This window comes from Mus caroli, chromosome 12, assembly GCF_900094665.2.
Source record: "Mus caroli chromosome 12, CAROLI_EIJ_v1.1, whole genome shotgun sequence".
NCBI lineage: Eukaryota > Metazoa > Chordata > Mammalia > Rodentia > Muridae > Mus > Mus caroli.
In genome coordinates this window covers 103,279,902-103,298,300 of record NC_034581.1, presented here as the reverse complement: position 1 = coordinate 103,298,300, position 18,399 = coordinate 103,279,902, and the positions used below count along the sequence as shown (strand labels likewise).

Below are 18,399 nucleotides of genomic sequence, written 5' to 3'. Positions count from 1 at the left end.
GATGGTTGTGAGCCACCATGTGGTTGCTGGGATTTGAACTCTGGACCTCTGGAAGAGCAGTCGGGTGCTCTTACCCACTGAGCCATCTCACCAGCCCCAGTATTGACATTTTTAAGTCATCAAAATAATTTATAATAGTTAACTGCCTCTTAAATATACAGGATATCTTCTGAAGCTAAAAGTAATATGCACTCACTCAACCAGTTTTTACAATCTATTTGGAAAATTACCATGATAGAAGTAGAAAAAAAAATCGCGTATATGAAGTCCTCTATGAAAGGAAATTTTGAGAAGTTCCTGATTAGACAGAAACCGTTCCATCTCTAAGGGGGAATACTCAGAGTAACTGTGGCTTCATGGAACAAATTAGGTAGTGTTCCTTCTGTTTCTAGTTTGTGGAATAGTTTGAAGAGTATTGGTATTAGGGCAGACATGCTTTTTTTTTTGGTTTTTCGAGACAGGGTTTCTCTTTATAGCCCTGGCTGTCCTGGCACTCACTTTGTAGACCACGCTGGCCTCGAACTCAGAAACCCGCCTGCCTCTGCCTCCCGAGTGCTGGGATTAAAGGCGTGCGCCACCACGCCCGGCTCAGACATGCTTTTTTAAAAAAATGCATACTGTGCACACATGTGTGCGTACCCCTGCCCCCGCCCCCAAACACATAAAGGCCAGATAAGGTATTGGATTTCCTGAAACTGGAATTACGGGGACTTGTGAACCACCCAACATGGAGTTGGGAAACCAACACAAGTCCTCTAAGGAGCAGGAAGCGTCCTTAACTGACTCATCCCTCCAGCCCCATGGCTGCAACCTGCACAGGCTGTCCTCAGATGGGCTATGCTGGAGGCCAAAGAGGAGCTAGCGGAGCTGTCTGAGAGAGGCCTTCTTGGCAGGCAGCAAGCAGAGGCGGCTCTAGGGAACCAGGGGAGTGAATGGGTCACTGTGGTGTGGGACACATCCCATAGGTGCAGGAATAGCCTGGCCAGGAACAGAGACAAGGCTAGTGGGGTAGCAGCTGCTTGGGGCAGCAGAGCTTGGGGCACCAGTTTGGGGCAGTAGAGTTTTTACTGTGTAGCCCCTGCTTGCTGCCAGGCATTCTCGCTGTGATCAGAAAGACCTTTACTGGGGCTACACTTAGAGGTGAACCACACCCTTCATGCTTTTCACCCTACCTGGCACAAAAGCTTGGTGGAGCAGACACAGAACCTGACACAACAAGGGAGGGGGAAGCTGATCTCTCTGCCCAGGGTTACCTCTAAGGCTGGGAGGGGAAACAGGAGAAGCTTTGGACATGGCCTAAAGCCCCACAAAAGTTCACAGAACTCCTGGTTCCAAGACACTAGACATCTTTCTTTAGCCTTCCCCTCAGTCTCTGGAGCTGCCCAGGGCCACATCTGATACTTATAGAGTGACATGCCCTCTATGTCAGTGACCAGCCTGAGCTCAGGGCACAGCGTCTTCTTTGCCAACTCCCTCTGCCTCCTTAGGGTGCCAACTTCAACAAGTTTGACCGCACCTCAAATCAAGCCTGTGCAGGGCACACGGTCTTCCTCAGGCCACTGCCCTCCAGGGCCTGTTGATGATGACTGTAGGCTGGGTACTGCCTGCCCCTGGCATCACCAGACTGCCAGTGTGCCAGTGTGAGCCCAGAGGGGGGCCATGCAGCATAGGACATATGGCCAGACACCCTTGAGGGACCCCTATGACCTTCCAGTTCTGAGGGGAGAGAATCCCAAGCAGGCCCCAGCAGCCTATTTGTGTGTGTGTGTGTATTTTGTATGTATAGCTATGTATTCCAAGTACCATCTTGAGTTTCTGGTATCTGCTGACTCCAGAAGGCCAGGTGGGTTCTAAGGCTGGCCAAGGCAGCCTCTGGTGAACTAAGAGCTGACCCCAGGAGAACCATTGGAAATGCAGGACTCCCACACACCGACACCCAGGGCTGGAGCGCAATTATTAAATTAATCCTCATTCTCTAGTTCCTAGAACCAGAGCATCATGGGTAGCAGAGCATCATCAGAGTTAAATATTGTCTGCTCCCTTGATCCCTCCCCAGCTCAAAGCACACAGACTGAAACAAAGGTGACAGGCAAGACTGCCAAGCATCCTAGAACTCTGAGATACAGTCTCCAGAGTTCTGAAGACATGCTGAGGAGGTTGGCTTCCATGCAAGCTGCCTCTCCCGCTCAGGGGCTGGGAATCTGATTTGGCTGTACTCTATGCTTCACTTCCCTCTTGGAAGCCTGAAGTGGGTACTCACATCCAGGCACACCAGCCAAACCGGTTGGTCTGAGCCTCCTCTGAGGCTGCCTGCCAGGCTGAGAGAGCTAGCTGATCCTGGGTCTGTGTTCTTTCCTACCTCAGCAAAGCTGCTGCTCCAGCGCGCACTTCCCTGGCTCCTTGTGGGTAGCTGACTGACTGGGAAGAGCTCTCTCCGTCAGTAGCACAGGCTGGCCTTGAACTTGTGGATGTTCTTCCTGCTTCAGCCTTCAGATGCCAGTAGGATCTGCTGAAGACGCAAGCTCAGACCTTCATGTCTGTACTTTACCAATGAAAGCGTTACCATAGCCTCAGCTTCTTGTTGGAATCGTTATCCTTTATATACATTTATCTTGTGTGTATGTAGGGGCATCCATGTTACACCACAAGTGTGAAAGTCAGAGGACAAGAGGTGGCAGTTGGTGCTCTCTTTTTAATCACATGACACCCAGACTCAGGTGTCAGGTACGTTTACCCATTACTCCATCTAGCTAGCCCCTCCTTACAGGATTTGCGTGTTGCTGAGTATTTTTCTTACTAGGACGGCTATTCCTGATTGTCATCTTGACTACATCTGGAATTAACTAAAACCCTAAAATGGAGGGGCACACCTGCGAGGGATTTTTGCTTAATTTAAAGAGGAAAGATCCACTTCTAATCCAATCTTTGAGGTGGAAAAACAGTTTTAATCCAGATCTTTTAAGGAGGGAAGACACAGCTTTAATCTGGACCACACCTTTGACTGGCAGCCTGTCTAGGGGACATGGAAGAAGAAAGCTTGCTCCCTTTGCCAGCTCTCACCCTTGCTGGCAAGTCCATTCCTTCACTGGCATTAGAGCCTACTACTTTGGGATTTGATATACTGAAGACCAGCTGAGACATCCAGACTTTTAGCCTGAACAACTACTGGATTCTTAGACCTTCCTTTCAATAGGTAGCCATTGCTGGATTAGCGGGACCAGTCTATAAGTAATTCTAATAAATCTCATATATGGATATCATATATATATATATATATATATATATATATATGCAGAAGAGGAGAGGAGAGAAGAGGAAAGATTCATTCTATAAATTCTGTTTCCCTAAGGCAGTGGTTCTCAACCTTCCTGATGCTGCGACCCTTTAATACAGTTCTTCATGTTGTGGTGACCCCCAACCATAAAATTAGTTTGTTGCAGCTTCATAACTGTGATTTTGCTGTTATAAATCATAATGTAAATATGGTTTGGAGCTAGAGGTTGACAGAGGTTGACAGAGGAGTCACAGCCCGCAGGTTAAGAACTGCTGCTCTAGAGAACCCTGACTTATACAGTAGCCTTGGCTAGCTGAAAACTCACTATGTAGGCCAGGCTGGACTTGAAGCCATTAAGAAACCTTCCGAATTCTGCCTCCTGAGTGCTGGGATTAGAGAGGTGAGCTACCACATCCAGCCTTACAGGATTTAAAAAAAAAAAAAGTTATATATTTATTTATGTGCACGTGTGTGTGTGAAGATAGAAGAGGGCACTGGATCCCCTGCAGCTGGAGTTACAAGTAGTCATGAGCTGCCAGACATGGGTGATGGGAAGCAAACTCAGGTCCTCTGAAAGAACACAGAGTGCTCTTAACTGCTGAGCCATTTCTCCAGTCGCCTCTGCCCCTACGAGTTTTCTTTTTAAAGATTTATTTATTTATTTATTATAAGTACACTGTAGCTGTCTTCGGACACACCAAAAGAGGACATTACAAATGGTTGTGAGCCACCATGTGGTTGCTGGGATTTGAACTCATTACCTCTGGAAAAGCAATCAGTGCTCTTAACCACTGAGCCATCTCTCCAGCCCGGATTTTTTTTTTTTAATAAAAAAAAACAAAACATTTTAAACAATTAGAAGTACCCATTGCTTGTCTTTCACAAGCTGTGTGTCCGTGGAGACAGGAGTCACAGTTAGCCAGTAAGGTCCTACTTCCTAACGTCATCACCTGGGGCATGTATGTGTGTGTGCGTGTGCGTGTGTAGGATTTCCAGCTAGGAGCTGCAACGGGAGGACATGCAGACCACAGTGGTGTTCCGGTGAGGTCCTTTGCATGAGAATTAGGTAGAGTTTGATGTTCTAGAGCTATGCACGGTTAGGGGAAGGGCTTCCCAGAAGGTGCCAGCCTTTTACAGACACAGGCAGGAACGAGCTTGGTGGGTCAAGGAGAGCTGAGCAGGAGAGGGCTGGGAGATGAACGGATACAGCCAGGTTATATGGCTCTCCTGAGTCCTTGGCATTGAGCAGATGAGGTAGGGGCTGACTGGCAGCCCCTCCGGGGTGGGAGATCAAAGGGCATGGCGCTCCTTTTTACCTTCGATTGGTTCTGTTTCTACACTGAACCTGTCTTATGTAAGAACTCAGGAAAGACATTTCCAAACATGTTACTGTGGGCAATGACAGCCCCTTCCCACACAGCCTCTCTTCTACTGCTCGCCCTTTGTCTGGGATCCTCAGAGCTAAACAGACCTCAGTACCCGTGGGGCAGAGTTTGAAGAGATAGTAAATTCACCCTTGTAAAACATAAGCCAACAATAAAACAATACGGGCGCCCCAGGACTCTCTGGTCTCTCCCCAGCCAACAACCAAGGTCAAGCAGTTGGACCTACCTTGTCTTCTGCCTCAGATCATCAGTGGCCTGGGCAAAGGGCTCTCGGATAGTAGGATACCTGACTCAAGTGGTTCCTTTCTACATAAGTGCCTGCCCCACCCCACCCCACCCCCAAACCCTAACAGTGCTGACCAGCAGGCCCAGGGACCACACTCAGCCACACAGGACAGATCCTGACCCACCCAGGGTGACATGCAATCTTAGCTTAGCCTTCCATTCCCTCACGCATTTTGTCCCCAAACCAAGTAAGTCCAGACACAATACCGGCCCGCCACAACTGGCCCACCCAAGCTCTGCCCACAGGGTCCCACAGGATCCCTACAGGGTCTGTCTCTAGGCTCTCCCTCCAATGGTTCTGCAACTCAACTATGGAGTGAGTACCCATGTGTGTATATGAGGCTCCTGAACCCTTCGGTAGAGGGGTTCAGAGCTCCACACAGCTAATGCCAGGAATGACATCCACACGAAGGCAGGCTCTCCCACGCTCCTACCTGTCTTCCTCTCTCTGGCTTTTTGACGCATGTTCCCTTCAACACAGCACAAGGGCTGAAGAGGTGAGGCTCAGCAAGTTCTGCTCTTGCCTACCCAGCATGCATGAGACCCCGAGTTCCACCTCCAGGGAAAGAAAAGGTAACCAGGTGTCATCGTGCACACCTGGAGCCTCCGCATTCAGAGGCAGAGCCATGAAGGTGTCAAGTTCAAGACCAACCTGGGCTACATATCGAGATCCTGTCTAGAAGCCACAGGCAGAAAGAGCCGTCTTGTCTCATTGGATGCCCTCCCGTTTCTTAGAACCAGAAACCAGGGTGGAGGTGTGAAGACCTGAGCTTTACCACCTGACCCCAGGGCATTCTTATGGCTGTCCCTGGAGGAGGATTGCTGGGGTTAGTGGCACAGGCCTCAGGAGGGATCCTACAATCACCCCAGTTCCAGCATGTACTTCCTTTTTCCTCTTACCACCTGCCTTCAGAAGGCATCCAGATGACTCAAAGCCTGTGGAGATCAAACCCAGGTCTCCAGACCCCTAGTTCAGGGCCCAGTAGCCACCACAAGCACTGGACTAGGGGTCAGCAGGCCTGGACTTGGGTGTCGGCTTCACGAAGGGTCCATTCAATTCAAAGGATAAATACTACCTCTCAAACAACACTGGGGTCCCTGGTCTCAGAGCTGCCCCTCTACCATCAGATCTGCCATCCCACAACTCCGCGCCCAGTTTAGAGAGGGGAGAGGCAAGAGCAGTGTGCGAGTAACCACAGGAGTCTGTTACTCCACTCTCAGCTTAAAAGAAAGTCAGGACCAGCAGAGGCCCGGGGAGTGATGGCTGTATCCATCACTTGGACTTGCTTCCAGACTCCTTGCTATTGTAGATATTACCAGCAACTGGAGGGTGGGGGGCGACACGTCGGGTTCTTAGCCCACCTCAACTTTAATGCTATCCAAGCCTGGGATATCTGCTTGCTCCTTGTCCTGCACCTAGCTCACCCTGTCCCAAGGCCCAGAGCTGCAGCCTGATGCCCGCGCCCCTGATCTGGCCTGCTGGCGGCTCCCAGGAACACGGCGAGCTTGGCGGCACCCGTCCATCCTCAGGCCCCATCTACAGGCCCCTTCTGTTTGAAAGCGTTTCTACGTCCTTCAAACTCAAGTCCCTGTCTCTGCCTGGGTGCACTGAGACCTCAGTACTCCTGCGCGTTCGCCTAAGGAGTTCCGGGGCCTCGGAGGCCTCTCCAAGTGGGCGGCCGTTCTCGAACTTTCCCAGCAAGCTGAGTCCAAGACCGTAGTAGGCCTTGGGAGAGTCGCGGCGTTCCACGTGTGCACTCGCCACTGTGTCCTCTTGACACAGGCAAGGACGATGAGGTTGAGCAGGAAAGTCGCATCCAAATACCGTGAGGGGTCCCAGGATTGAAGCAGATCGAGCGCCGCCCTTCGGACCGTGGGGTTGGGAGCTTCTGGGCTCCAGTGTGCAGTGTGCCCACCGCACTGCCCCTTCCCCGCGCCGCGCGGGCGGGCCCGAGAAGCACAGTCTTTGTCTACTGAGCCCGGAGGCACCCCCGCCCGCCGCGCCCGAGGCCACACCCTCCAGGCGCGCCCAGCCAATGAGACTTGGCGGCGGCACCCGGAGCGCGGGGTGTGTCCGTGCCTCGCTTACCGATTGGTTGCGCTCTGCCCCCTACGGGGGCTGAGGCCGACGGGGCGGTGCGAGCGGTGGGAGGTGAGGCCCCGCAAGCTGGACGCCAGGGGAGTGCTTTGCTAGAAGTCGCCACCCAGTCGCCTCCCCGACCCGGCTGCGCGCCCAGAGGCCAGATAGCAGGAGTCGCGACGGCCAGCCGCGGGCCGGGCCCGAGGAGTAGTAAGACACAGCCGGCTCGCCGGGCCGGGCCATGGCGCTCGACTTCCTGGCTGGATGCGCCGGAGGTAAGGAAATGACCAGCATGCCAGGCAGGCGTTCTGGCTGGTACGCGGCGACAGGTGTCTTCTTGACCCTTCCGTGCGCACTGAGTGCAAGGTCTGAGGATCCTGGCAGCACCGCGGCTGGCTTGGCCGGAGGCAGGGACAGAACAGGAGGATGCGGGCGCGCAGCCTACTGATCCTTCCCTTCCCGCAGCTGTCTGAGCGAGGCTGGTGACACCGCGCGACCTCCTAGAAGGCTGGCCCGACCCCAGGCGCCCAGCACTTCCCATGCGTTGCTTTAAGCTGCTGGAGGGCTCAGGAGAGGAGGAGGCGGTCCACCGGGTGGCCAAATAAGTGGTGAGCGCTCGAAGCTGAGAGCAGGCCAGGTCTGCCCATGACACTACCGTGCGGACCTGTTGAACGTTTAATGCCTTTCCTTTTACCTAGGGGATTAGTTTATTTAGTAAGTATTGAATAGAGCCTGGTTTAGCCACTGGGATTCCAGGTGAATCGACTGAGGTGGTAGTGGTCTGGCTGGTTATGTTCAGCTCTGAGGCCCAGAACTGGCTCCTCACCCACCTGTCCTGCTGTCTTCATCCTTCATAGCCCTACCCGGAAAGGTCTCTCCTGGAACAGTGATAGGCTGGAGTTGGCCTTACGTGCTTAATCCGTGCTTGCTTCTTCCTGGATGGAGAACATTGCTGGTCTGGCAGAATGCCTTCCCTGAGCAGTGACGTACCCTCTAGGTGCTTGAGAACCACCAGACTGTCACCAAGTCTTTCTTCTGGTAGCTGTGGGAAGGCCACAGAGATTTCCACAAGCTGGTGGAGAATTAGAGACCCAGAAAGAGCCCCATGCTAGCCCCAGCTGTAACAGGGCAGGTGAGGGCATCTTCAATGGCCAGGACTCCTGCCGTGGCCAAGCCCCCCTTGTACTGCAGTTTCCCCAGGGCCAGAGTTACCTCCATTTGTAGCCTGGGGTATACAGTTGATCTGGGGAGCATATATTCTTCACCCTGAGGCCAGGCCTGCATAGAGACTCTGAGTATCCGCACTGTCCCACAAGCCCATGGGCACTTGCTCAAGTAGGCCCTCCCTGCCTGGGATACCCATCTGTCTTCAACCAGCCTGTCTCAGGGTGGTCATGTGCCCTGTCTCCAGCCTGGTCTGCATTCTCACCCAGGGTGTGTAGAGAGTGCCCAACTACATGAAGTCATGCAGGGTGGGTCTGAGGTTTCAGCTGAATGGAGGTGGAGGTCACCAACAGAGTAAGATTCATCGAGTAAGGAAAGAAATGGGGCGTGGAGTGGGAAACACACACTCAGCCTCTCTGATCCGGTAGGGCAGCTGCGGGGCAGACAACGGTCTGCTTGTGCCCCAGGCTTGCCTTCCAGGTTCCCAGCTCTGCTCAGTGCATGCTGTCAGACAGGCTCCAAGACACGTGGGGATTGGGCCTTCTAATGTACCGGCCTGGTTCCTTCTGGCTTTGGTCCTTTCTCTCTGAAGGACAGGATGATGGTGGGGCCTCTTTCCAGAGGAAGAACGCACCGTGGGTGTGCCTGCATGGCCCAGGACACATCCTATCCTGCTTTTAAACTCTCTAAAAGAAATGGCAAACACCCTGACTTGACTGGTTTCTGGTAGAAAGCTGTCTGGTAGCAGGACGGGAATACCTGTGTTCTCTCCCTGTTGTGAGGGAATCAGTCTCAAATGTCGAGGCCACAATAGCCCCTTGGTTCTGGATAGGGCATGGGTCAATGTGACAGAAATGCCAGGTCACCAGGTGGTGTCTATGAGGAGAGGACAGACCTGTCACCTCTCTCAGACCTGTGCTGCCAGCTCCTCTTCCTGTCCTCGGATAATCATGGTATGTGAACTGCCCTGTCTATGGTCAGTGGCTTTGGAGTTGGGAGATGGGTTCCTTTCTGTTGGTGTGACCAATCTCAGAGGTGGGTGAGGCAGGGCTACCTGGTTCTCAAAGAGACTGTAGGTCAAAAGGACATGGGTAGGAAGTGGGAATGCCAGCCCAGGCCTGCCAGCTTTGAAACCCCTTGGGGCTTCCCAACAGAAGGGGTGGGTAAGAGGCTTCATGGTCTCTGCAGTGTTTTGGAAGTGGCAGACTGTTGTTGCTGGCACCTGCTCACAGCTGCTCACAGCTGGGCTCTGCCCTCAGTGGGAAAGGAGGAAGGCTAACAGGGCAAACCCAGATGCCCAGCATACCAGCCAAGGCGCTCGGCTTTCTAGTGCCCTAAGAGACCAGATTCGCCTGTGAAAAGTTGTTCCAGAAATAGGATTTGCAAACAACAAAAAAGTGCTAAGCAGGGGCTAGGCCACTCTGTGGTGTGAGGAGCCCAGCAACCACTAACCAGGAAGTTAAAAACAGGTGAAAACTGGTGGCTCTCCAAGGGAGAATCAAGGTCCCACTGCCAGAAATGGGTAAAGTTGGAAGGATGTAAGGGACCCAGGAGAAAGCAAGCCTGCTGGAGACCATGGCTAGGGCGAACAGATAACAGTGGAAATTTCCCCAGCTCAGAACAGGGCATGAATCTGCAGCTCGGAGGCTGGTGGAGTGCCAAGCAGGGTTGCTTTAAAGACACAGGCACACCCTTGGCACCCTCTGGTGACATTTCTAAAGTCCGCACATAAAATCTCAGAGGCGTCCTGAGAGAACAGTAAGGACAGGGTTAGCAGTAGGCTTCTTACCTGCAGCATTGGATACAGCCCAGCAGACTCGAAGCCGAGACAAGCCATGGGAAAGAGGCAGTGACAACCTGTGGTGGGCGACGGGCCAGGGGTTGCAAACCTTTTTGCCTATGTAAAGACGGGAGTGTTACTAGAAAGTGTTTTACTGAATTAAAAGTGCAGAACAGAGAATGGGCAGAGTGAATGGAGGTCGGAGACGGTCACACGCCATGACGAAGGGCTCATCTCTGTGAGTTTGAAGCTAGCCCAGTCTATACAGGGAGATCCAGGCTAGCCAGTGTGACCTAGTGAGACCCCATCTCAAAAAGAGAGAAATTAAAAGTACAGATGCACAGAGCAGGATGGACATCACAGAAGGATGCAAGGCACAAGTTTGTAGCCGATGTTACCCTAGTGCCCTGGCAGGATCTGTGGCCAGCCCTCACAAGACCAAGGTGGTGAGTAGGCAGGAAGCAGCCCCAGGGCACAGCTGGAGCTCTGGTTTCATCACCTCCTGGCCAGGCTCCAGGGATGTCCTGCTGTGGGCTCCTCTGTCCTGCCTCGCTCGCTCGCTCGCTCGCTCGTTTGTAGAATGAGTTAGTAGTTCTCTGGAGCGGAAATGTTAGGATAGGTATGAACCAACAACAGTGAGTTTGTAATGGTAATGCTCATTGCCCAACATCAACTGTTGCAGTTAGACATGAAGTACTAGCAACAGAAGGGGACTGCTTTCTTTCTGTATTGTTGCTGGAACCTAGGACCTCAAGCACTGTGAGCAAGCACCCCACCTCGGCCTGCAGGCCAGCCCCAGAGAGGCTCTTTGGCAGATATTCCCAAGAAACATAGCTGACTTCTGTTTCTTCTTTTGTGAAATGGGGTCATTGGGCTGTAGGGGGTAGGGTGGGGGTGAAGGGGAGTCTCCAATGTTCACTACCCATATGGCACTCTGAGGAATGTTCTTAAGCTTCCAGGAGGGGTGAACCTTGCTCTTGAGGGTGGGGTCTCTGGCAGGCCCTTAAATGATAAACAGAGGATGACTCAGGGTAGTGCAGCCCTTGGGAGGTTGCAGCCAGCAGGCAGTGGGTCCTCATGCCATGCTGAAGATGGGGGGGGGGGGGGGGGGGAGGGAGGAGGAGGGGGAAGGGTGGAGAGGGAGGGAGAGACAGAGACACACAGAGACAGAGGGAGGGGAGGGAAAGACAGATGGAGGGGAAGAGGGAGAGAGAGAGACAGAGATAGAGGGGGAGAGAGAGACAGAGACACTGAGAGAGACAGACACCAAGATAGACAGAGAGGGTGTGTGTGTGTGTGTGTGTGTGTGTGTGTGTGTGTGTGTGTTAAGTGCCTTTCAGGTGAACAGAGGCCAAAATTGATGAGTCCCTTTGAGCATGCCCAGAAGATAACTAACAGAAAGAAGATTCAAATCCCAGAGACTCCTCTAACTCCAACATGTCCAAGAACCTCTTTCTTGTATCAGGCACTGGACTAGAGCTGTACAGTTAGTTCCCTAGGGGACACATCACCTCGAGAGCTACAGAGGAAGAGAAAGGACAAATGCTTTGAGTTTATCAGCTTGTTGGCTGACTCTTGTTACCAGAGGGGACATTACAGGAATCCCTAGGATGGGCCCAGGGTCCCCTCAGGGTCTCCTTCCCTTGGCCATAGAAGGGCAGCTTCCCTTGTCAGAACCTCATGACCCCAGGATTCTGCGGCACTTGGTCACAGGTACCTTTCTCTTCCAGGTGTGGCAGGTGTGATTGTGGGACACCCTTTTGACACAGTCAAGGTGAGTCTCTTGTGGTGGCACAGACGTTGGGGACAGGCCTGCAGGGTTTCTGCCCCAGGAACACAGTAAAAGTCACCCCCAGGCTTTGAATGCAGGCAGGGCCACTACTGGCCACTGAATGGGCTGCCTTCCCTTCCCTCCTGGAACTGCATCTTCCCAGGGGCTGAGCTGCATGCTCAGTCCACAGCCAAGCATTTGTTTGTGTCACTGGCTGGCAGAGACTAAGGTAGTGATGAGCAGGTTTTCTTCTTTTCAGTCAGAGGAAGTTCACCCCTTTCTGATGTGTAGTTTCCCAAGCATCTTCATTGAATGATTATATTATTTTATGTGTTTTGCCTGCATTGTCTGTGTGTCATGTGTATGCCTGGTGGAACTGGAATTATAGGTGGCTGTGAACCACCATGTGGATTCTGGGAATTGAGCCCTGAGCTTCTAGAAGATCACCCACTGCTGTTAACTGCCGAGCCTTCAATAACCCCACCCCTGGCATATTCCTGAAAGAAAGCTAAGAGTTGAGAAAACGCAGAAATGTAAGGCATAGAACCCTACTGGGCAAGGGGTAGTAGCATCCCTGGAATTCCAGCCCTGGGGAGAACTGAGAATTTGAGGTCAGCTTGTGTTAGGAAAGCCTGCCCCAACAGCTGGATGTGGTAGCCGACACTCAGGTAGAAGCCTTGGGAGGCTAAGGCTGGAGGATTCAAGGTTGAGGGCAGCTTGAGATGTTCAAACAAGACCACATTACAAACCCCTGACATAAAGCTGAGGGGATTTCTCTTGCAGTCATTATGGATGGGTGCCTGTCATGACTATTTTGAGTGCTGGCATGTACCCATGAGGCAGTGTCACCCAAAGGTACCAAAGAACACCACTTTCAAATGGCCAGGGCAGGTACTCTGGCAGTACTCCTTCTGAGTCACACCTCAATTAACTGGGGCTCCAGGCTCTTAGGATCCCTAGACAGAGGTAAAGGAGACAGACCCACAACCTTGGGCGGAAAACCCCTGTGCAAATGTCTCCTGTGGCTGGAGCTGTAAATGCCCAAGTTATTCCCCTGCCATTTTCCTGGAGTCCAGGTGGCCTGTGACTGGCAGGGCCCTAGACCAGATCTGTACTTGGTAGACACTAGGCCGGCTCCTTCTCCACATCTCAAGCTGGGTTGAAGTTCACTTCCTGGTTCATCCTTTTTTTTTTTTTTTTTTTCTTCAGTGAACCAGGGATTTGTTGGCAAAGAAAGGCGCTCAATTATCCAGAGCTGGGATTTCTTCCAGTGTGGGTGTAAAGGCCTGGCCTTGTGCACTGGCTTTGACCTTACAAAGCTCTGTCCTTGGTCCAGACCTCCTCTGCTGTTGCTTCAGTACCTGACCTGGGGCCAGACAGCTGTGAGCAGACAGCTGTGAGCAGACAGCTGTGAGCAGACAGCTGTGAGCAGACAGCTGTGAGCAGACAGCTGTGAGCAGACAGCTGTNCAGACAGCTGTGAGCAGACAGCTGTGAGCAGACAGCTGTGAGCAGACAGCTGTGAGCAGACAGCTGTGAGCAGACAGCTGTGAGCAGACAGCTGTGAGCAGACAGACAGCTGTGAGCAGACAGCTGTGAGCAGACAGACAGCTGTGAGCAGACAGCTGTGAATTGAGGGGTAGATGAGTTACTAAAGGCTTGTTGTCCTTCACATGCCAGGGTAATCTGAGCCCAGTTCATGGGTTAATGCAGACTCTGGACGTTAGCATTTTGTCTAAACTCCACCCTCACAGTTACCTGGCAACAGCCAGATAGGCCTGACCCACTATGAAGGGGGCTGCTTCCCCCTCCTCCTTCACGTGTTCATGGCCAGCCTCTACTTCTCTACTTTTTTTTTTCTCTCTCTCTCTGTCTTTCTCTGAGTCTACTACCCTCTTAACTCCCCTCCCCATGCCCTGAATGAACTCTATTCTATACTATACCATCGTGTGACCGTCCCTCGGGAGGAAGGGATGCCTTGGCATGAGACACCCTTCCCCCATACCCGACTACACACCCCCATCAAACATATTCTATTTCTCTTTACCTTTTTATAAACACATCACTGGACAGCACAGACCTGTCACCCACAGCAGGCATCCCTGGGAGAAGACTGCAGACTATACTCTCTTAGCAAGCGGTGGCCCATGAATCCCCTTCATTAGTTTACAAGAATGAAGACCTGGTCAACCTGTCCACTGAGCAATCCACCATGTCCACACTGTCTGGATGCCCTCTCCACATCTCCCCCCTCCCCCTCCCACCATGTCTACGTTGTCTGGACACTGCATCGCCCCGCCCACCGTGAGCTTGCTCCCATCCACACGGCAGTGTGCTTATATCTTGTGATCAAATGTCTCAAACACCTCCCACAGCTGTGTCCAGCCAATAGGAGGCTTGGATTTACCTCCTCGTCCGGGCATGGCGGAAGATGCTGGGTTAGTTGGAACTGAACCCTGAAGCAGGCCTCTTGGGCGAGAAAGCACGTTTGTCCTGGAAACTGAAAGTTAACTCCTCTGAGTTGCTGAGCCCACCACCATCCCTTTGCAGCTATTCAGTCACCGGAGTCACCCCTGGGAAGTGTTCTTTCTGAAAATCAATTTGCATGCCCACACTCCCCCACATCCAACTATGGTTGGGCCATTGGTATTGTGTTCAAGCAAACTAACTATAAAAGGCGGTTGGTTGGTTGGTTGGTTGGTTGGTTGGTTGGTTGGTTGGTTGGTTTTTAATGTGTATGGGTGTTTTGCCTGTCTATCTTTATGTATGTGTACTGTGTGCATGTCTGATGCCCATGGAGGCCAGAAGAGGGCACTGTATCCCCTGGAACTGGAGTTACAGGAGATTCGAGCCACAGAGTGGGAGCTGGGGCTTGAACCCGGGTCCTCTGCAAGAACAGTCAGTGCTCTTAATCACCCAGCTACCCCTCCAGCCCCTTGTTTAATTTTGTGGTGGGAATCAAACCCAGGGCTTTGCACATGCTAGGTAAACCCTCTATCACAGAGCTACAACCCCAGTCCACGCCCGACCCTTCCCGAATCTTGCTAGCTCTTGAGAACGTGATGTGACCGAGTTTTCCCCACAGCAGTAACATGGATTTGGAGCCTGGGAAACACCCCTCTCCTCAGGCCACCATAAAGGCCAGTGTATCAAGAGCAGATAAGCTCTCAGGCAACAAAGAGTGCTTTGACGTGGAAGAGGTCCTGGGCCACTGGGCCTGGCAGTGTCCCCAAGTCCTGGAGTTATTGCCATGGATCCCTAGGGAGGCTGTCAGCTGTGTGTCACTGCTCATGATTCAGGGCCATGGTTGTCAAAGAGCTACCAGCAAGAACCAAGCAGGGGCAGAATGGAGGCTCAGTATCCCACCCTGATGGAGGTTACTGGTGGGCCACCAGGCTGGGATCCCCGTATGGGATGACAAGAGTCACCTGAGCAAGGGTTGGTCCCAAGAGCTGGCCTGGTGGCAGTGCAAAGGAGAGACCTGTCCTCCGCTTGTTAGAGATCTTGGGGATTCCCAGCCCATCTGCAGCTGGCTGTCCTTGTGGCTGTTAGCTCTCAGACACCCAACCCAGCCCCACCCTGGAATCCCAGATCATAGAAAGCTACTTGGCTGCCAGCCTTGTGCACTGCAGGCCAGGGGAATTGCTTCTGTGGCTCTGCCTGATCCTGCTCCCTGGCCTTGCCCTGCAGGTGCGGCTGCAAGTCCAGAGCACAGAGAAGCCTCAGTACCGAGGGACGCTGCACTGCTTCCAGTCCATCATCAAGCAGGAGAGTGTGAGTGCCGGGGCAGGTGGGGCAATTAGAGGGCTGAGGAGCAAGCCCGGAGGTGCTAGAGGCTCAGAAAAGGCTATCAGGGCATCCCTAAGGGGACACGGCTGTGTGAGGTTCCAAGGAGAAAGGCTGGGCTACACAAAGCAGGGTGGTACCCCTCATCTCTGATGGCATTTCTGTCTCTACAGGTGCTGGGCCTGTATAAAGGCCTGGGCTCACCACTAATGGGACTCACCTTCATCAATGCACTGGTGTTTGGGGTGCAAGGCAACACCCTCCGGGCCCTAGGCCAAGACTCACCTCTCAATCAGTTCCTGGCCGGCGCAGCAGCAGGCGCCATTCAGTGTGTCATCTGCTGCCCTATGGAACTGGCCAAGACGAGGCTGCAGCTCCAGGCCGTGGGTCCTGCCCGTACCTACAAGGGCTCCCTGGACTGCCTGGTGCAGATTTACCGGCACGAGGGCCTGCGCGGCATCAACCGAGGCATGGTGTCCACACTTCTGCGCGAGACGCCAAGCTTTGGCGTCTACTTCCTCACCTATGATGTAATGACCCGCGCCATGGGCTGCGAGCCAGGTGACCGCCTGCTGGTGCCCAAGCTGCTGCTGGCGGGTGGCACGTCGGGGATCACATCCTGGCTCTCCACCTATCCCATGGACGTGGTTAAGTCACGACTGCAAGCCGACGGGCTGCAAGGAACCCCTCGCTACCGCGGCATCGTCGACTGCATGCGGCAGAGCTACCAGGCCGAGGGCTGGCAAGTCTTCACGCGAGGGCTTGCCTCCACGCTGCTCCGTGCCTTCCCGGTCAATGCTGCCACCTTTGCCACAGTCACTGTGGTGCTTACATATACCCGGGGCGAGGAGGCTCAGGTAGACAGTGAGGCAGCTCTGGGCACCTCTCCCACTCCTGCTGGGTCTGCCCTGGCCCAGCCTTCCAGTCTGTGATGCTGTCTGTCCCACCAACTTTCCCAGGGCCACTTTGTTGGAACTTGACACAGAGGATATGGCTCCTCAGCCAGTCTTCCTCATTGGCCTGTGATGACAGCCGTCTGTACCCCACTGACCCCCTATTTCTTAGCCGTAAAATGGGGACTCCTCCTCATACATGGTACGTTCAGGAAGATCAAGCGTCACTAAGTCTGCACTTTGCAGACAGAACTGCCAGTCAGAATCTTCCAAGCCCAGCACTCCCAGGGGTTTCCCCTGAGCCAACTCTTACAGGCTGGCCAAGGACCCAGCCATTCTTCAAATCCTCCATCAACTGAGTCCCAGGAAAAAATCTTGGTCACTTGTTACAGTGAGGGACAGTGGGTGGCATGCAACACTCCCTCTCCGTGTTGCAGAGTCACTCTGCCTCCGTGCCTACCTAGCTTCTCCACTGCTGCCCTTGGAATGCGGAGCAGGGTTGGGACTCTGGCACTAAGCCCACTGAGGATCACGCCAGTGTAGGGTCTGGGTGGGAACAGACAGGCCACCGGCCTCAATGTCTCCACAGGAAAATGGTGTAACAACTGTCACAAGACAGAGTCTTCTCACCTCTGAGCCTCAGGCTACCTGTCTGTAAGATGGGCACCTGGGTCAGCTGATGTCTGACTCACTTACTGCCAGCCAGGATTCACAAGGGTAGGTAGGCAGAGGGCCCAGAGAACGCAGTGTGGGATCCATCCATTTCCCAGGAAATGTGGTCTTTCTGGGCACTGTCAGTGCGTGTGCCCGTGAAAGCAGAGGTCTTGGCACCAGCACAGAGCTGCCAGTTTGGACCTGCCTGGGCAGGGAGACTGAACTCTGGCTGGCTGTACTGTCCTCTAAAGGAATAAAGTCTTGTTCTCTAAGCGTGTGAAGCTCCTCTGTGCATGGTGCAAGGGACTTCGTTTCCTTCCTAACCCTGGATTCAGTGGCCATGGCCTGTGTACTTGAAAGCTGGCCCACATGCCGTGGAGCGGTCAAGGATACATCTAAGCCTTCCTGGTCCACACGGTGGGTGAATGGACAGAGGCAGGAGTGTTACTTAAGATCACAAACAGGCCCTTTAGCAAGTATTGGCTGTCATTCCAGAAACTGGAGGCCTGTGGTGGGGGAGCCCTGGAGAAGGAAAGGTGTGGGTGGGACTATCCACCAACTTGGGCATCTAATGTGTTCCCAGCTGTGCATCAGGTAGGGCTTCCTGGAAGAGGCCTCCTTAGCCTGCCACATGGAGTCTCTGCCTCCCATAGACACCTGTGCTGTACCTGGAAGCTCTTCCCAGGCTGAGGCCCAAAGGCTCCTTAGACGAGGGAAGGGCAGGGACTGGAAGTACCCATGTGCCCCAGCTCCATGCCACAGCACCTCTTAGAACCTAACTACAGTATGTAGAATCACACTGGCTCAGCTTCTAGGGACAGAAGGCCAGAGAGGAGTGTCTGGTTGACCCTGAACCCCTATCTTTGCCTTTTTCTTCCCTTTCTTGTACAGGAAAACAACTGCTAACTCCCAGGGCAGAGGGTACAGAAGAGGAGGCCTTCCCTGGCTCCTCAGCCTGGTGGCTGCGTTTCTCAAGGGCAATCTGGATAGGGCCTGGACCACAAGGCATCCAGTGTTCCCATCATCCTCCAGAAAGGTCCTAATGTGACCAAGCAAGACAGGAGTGGGTCAGCTGCCCTCCTCCAGTGCCAGGGCTACAATACACAGTCAAGCCCATCGCTTGAGGAGTGACTGACAGGGGCTGCTCGAGGCTGCCTCGTGGCTTCCTCCAAACTGGTAACCCCAGTAGTAGCTCGAAACAGTAGAAGCTGGTAACCCCATAGAGCATAGCCCCCACTGCGGCCGTGAGACAGATGGGCTTCCCAATAAATCTGAGTTTAGAAGGAGTAGTGGTGGTTAGGAAATTTATCCCTATTTTTTTTTTTTTT

The 18,399-nt window shown here is 53.2% G+C and overlaps 1 protein-coding gene across 1 annotated transcript; it reads left to right on the top strand.

The window, feature by feature from the left end:
- The first annotated feature begins 7,074 nt into the window (after positions 1-7,074).
- Positions 7,075-17,343, top strand: Slc25a29 (solute carrier family 25 member 29). Its single transcript, XM_021179262.1, has 4 exons — positions 7,075-7,299; positions 11,699-11,742; positions 15,429-15,512; positions 15,698-17,343. The coding sequence occupies exons 1-4, from the start codon at positions 7,266-7,268 to the stop codon at positions 16,454-16,456; spliced, it is 921 nt and encodes a 306-aa protein (XP_021034921.1). The 5' UTR covers positions 7,075-7,265; the 3' UTR covers positions 16,457-17,343.
- Positions 17,344-18,399: the final 1,056 nt, after the last annotated feature.